We start from the raw sequence: 2500 nt of genomic DNA, 5'->3' as shown, positions 1-2500 counted from the left end.
TCTTCAGTTTAAGGAATATTAAAAGGCTAATATGTCTGAGGGGCACCTAGCCAGAGGTGTGTCTAATGTGTCTGGGAGAAAAGTGTGTGCGTGTGTGTGTGTGTGTGTGTGTGTGTGTGTGTGTGTGTGTGTGTGTGTGTGTGTGTGTGTGTGTCTGTGTGTGTGTGTGTGTGTGTGTGTGTGTGTGTGTGTGTGTGTCTGTCTGTCTGTCTGTCTGTCTGTCTGTCTGTCTGTCTGTCTGTCTGTCTGTCTGTCTGTCTGTCTGTGTTCGTCTGTGTGGGTGAGCACGTATATGCCTTTGTACCTCAGAATTTACACATATAAAGGTACTCTGTCTTTCTGTCCATCTCTTTCTGTCCATCCTTCCATCACTTTACTTTATTTCCATCTGTGTCTTTTGCTCCATCTCTTCTTGCTCTCCTTCTGTCCATCATGTCCATCTCTCTCCGTCCCCTTCTTTGTCTGTCCATGCCTGAATCTGTCTCGGTCTCTCCCGAGTTGACGTCTTCTGATTAGACCAGCAGTTTGTCATCTGACAGCTGTCTGTCTGTCTTCTCCTTGGACTAGAAAACAAGTTTGTGCTGTTTGTGTGTATATGCTCTTTGTAGTGCTGGATGGTGATTGTGTGTGCGAGTGTTGATGTGATTATGTTAGTGTACAGTATCTTGCCAGTTGACTTTCTCTCTCTCTCTCTCTCTCTCTCTCTCTCTCTCTCTCTCTCTCTCTCTCTCTCTCTCTCTCTCTCTGTCTCTCTCTCTCTCTCTCTCTCTCTCTCTCTCTCTCTCTCTGAGTGTGTGTGTGTCTGTATGTGTGTGTGTGTGTGTCTTTAGTTTATGTGTGTGTAGCTGCAAAGCATGCATGCTTTAACGGAGCAGAACTAAGCACCCTCTATTGCGAGACACACTTTAGAGGACACACACATAGATAAACAATCAGATATGCACGCACAAAGGCACACACACACGCTCGCACACACACACGCACACACACTCGCGGGCAAACGAAAGCACTAGCACAGCTGTGCAGAGACATACACACAGACACACTAGTACACACTCACATTAAGAGGCCCTCATAATGGCACTACTGTACAATCTGCTTCATTCTCCAAGTGCACACACACACACACACACACACACACACACACACACACGCACGCACACGCGCACGCGCACGCACACGCACACGCACACGCACACACAGACACACACACACACACACACACACACACACACACACACACACACACACACACACACACACACAGGCATGCACGCACACACACAAACCACAAATATACATTACAAATACGCACGCCAGTTCCACTGTTGATAATATTTCAAGCACACTAATAAATGTGTTATGTTTTCTTATTATTGTTTATCCCTTATCTCTTTTCTCTTTATCTCCCTCTCTCTCTCTCTCTCTCTTTTTCTCGCTCTCTCTTTCTCTCTTTTTCTCTCTCTCTCCTTAGGCAACAGATCGTGACTTTGGTGCGTTTGGAGTGGTGCGATATTACTTCAGCGACGATCTAGACCAGTAAGGACACCTTGCAGATTCAATCTCATAAAATTTGACTTTGTTTTTGGGGGGTTGGCATGAAAGAAAAAAATGTAAGGGGGCATAGAAATAACATGGAATGACACATCCAAAAACATAAAAGTGCATCGCAAACTTTGAAAAGTGCATTGGTTGTACAGAAAACCGCTGGAGTTACATTGTGCAAAATAAGCAGGCAAGGTAGGAAGGCCAGGCAGTGGAGTAAAATAGTGCATATTCAAGTGGTGGTTCAAAGTGAAACTCCTAATGTTGACATTTAAAGGGTGGCCATTCTCATGCCTCAGAGCCAGCGACTCAGCTCATGCAGGAAGCAGGCGTCATTATATTTACATTTTAGGGCGGATTTTACATGCCTGTGAAGCGGCTCACTTGAAGGACAGTCTGACTTTTAAGACCTTTTTGTCACCTGGACTATGAATAAATCATAAAAGTTATTGAGACGTCCCCGGTTTTCACTTTTTCCACTTAATGTTGCCCCTCCTTTTGAAACGATGTCTTGTGCATCCTCAGTGGCATGGTCACTCTGGCAAAGATGGTCGATGGGTAGAGCAAGATGCCACATGGTAATTTATGTCTAAGTCCAGGGAAGCTGACTGGGGCGAGACAAAGGGGTCAGTTGTCCCAGGCAGAGGTAGACAAGGGACCTAGAATTGTGTTCTCAGTACATTTTAGGCATTGAGTTGGGTGGCCCTTTTAGAAGACTTTGTCCTGGGCCCAGCAAAAGCTGTCAGCGCCCCTGTCTACGCCAGACAAGAGTCTTCTTGACTGTATTTGACGTGGATGGGGGTTAGTGACTCATCACTCTGGTACAAAACGTATTTGACCTGGATGGGGTTAGTGACTCATCACTCGAACTCCATCACACAAACGTCCGGCCCTCCAAGTTCTCAAAAAGTGTCGGCACTGAGGAAGCTCTGTCTATCTGGGATCTTTCTATTGG

The 2500-nt window shown here is 45.8% G+C and overlaps 1 protein-coding gene across 1 annotated transcript in view; it reads left to right on the top strand.

Moving 5' to 3' along the window:
• Positions 1–2500, top strand: part of cdh23 (cadherin-related 23) — a 435252-nt gene that overhangs the window by 278224 nt on the left and 154528 nt on the right. The window contains exon 13 of the mRNA XM_063191998.1: positions 1475–1539. Coding sequence (XP_063048068.1) covers positions 1475–1539 — 65 coding nt within the window. The remainder of the gene's footprint in view (positions 1–1474; positions 1540–2500) is intronic.

Source organism: Engraulis encrasicolus, chromosome 24 (assembly GCF_034702125.1).
Source record: "Engraulis encrasicolus isolate BLACKSEA-1 chromosome 24, IST_EnEncr_1.0, whole genome shotgun sequence".
NCBI classification, from domain to species: Eukaryota; Metazoa; Chordata; class Actinopteri; order Clupeiformes; family Engraulidae; genus Engraulis; species Engraulis encrasicolus.
The sequence above is the reverse complement of the archived record's forward strand: the minus strand, read 5'-3'. Positions and strand labels throughout refer to the sequence as shown.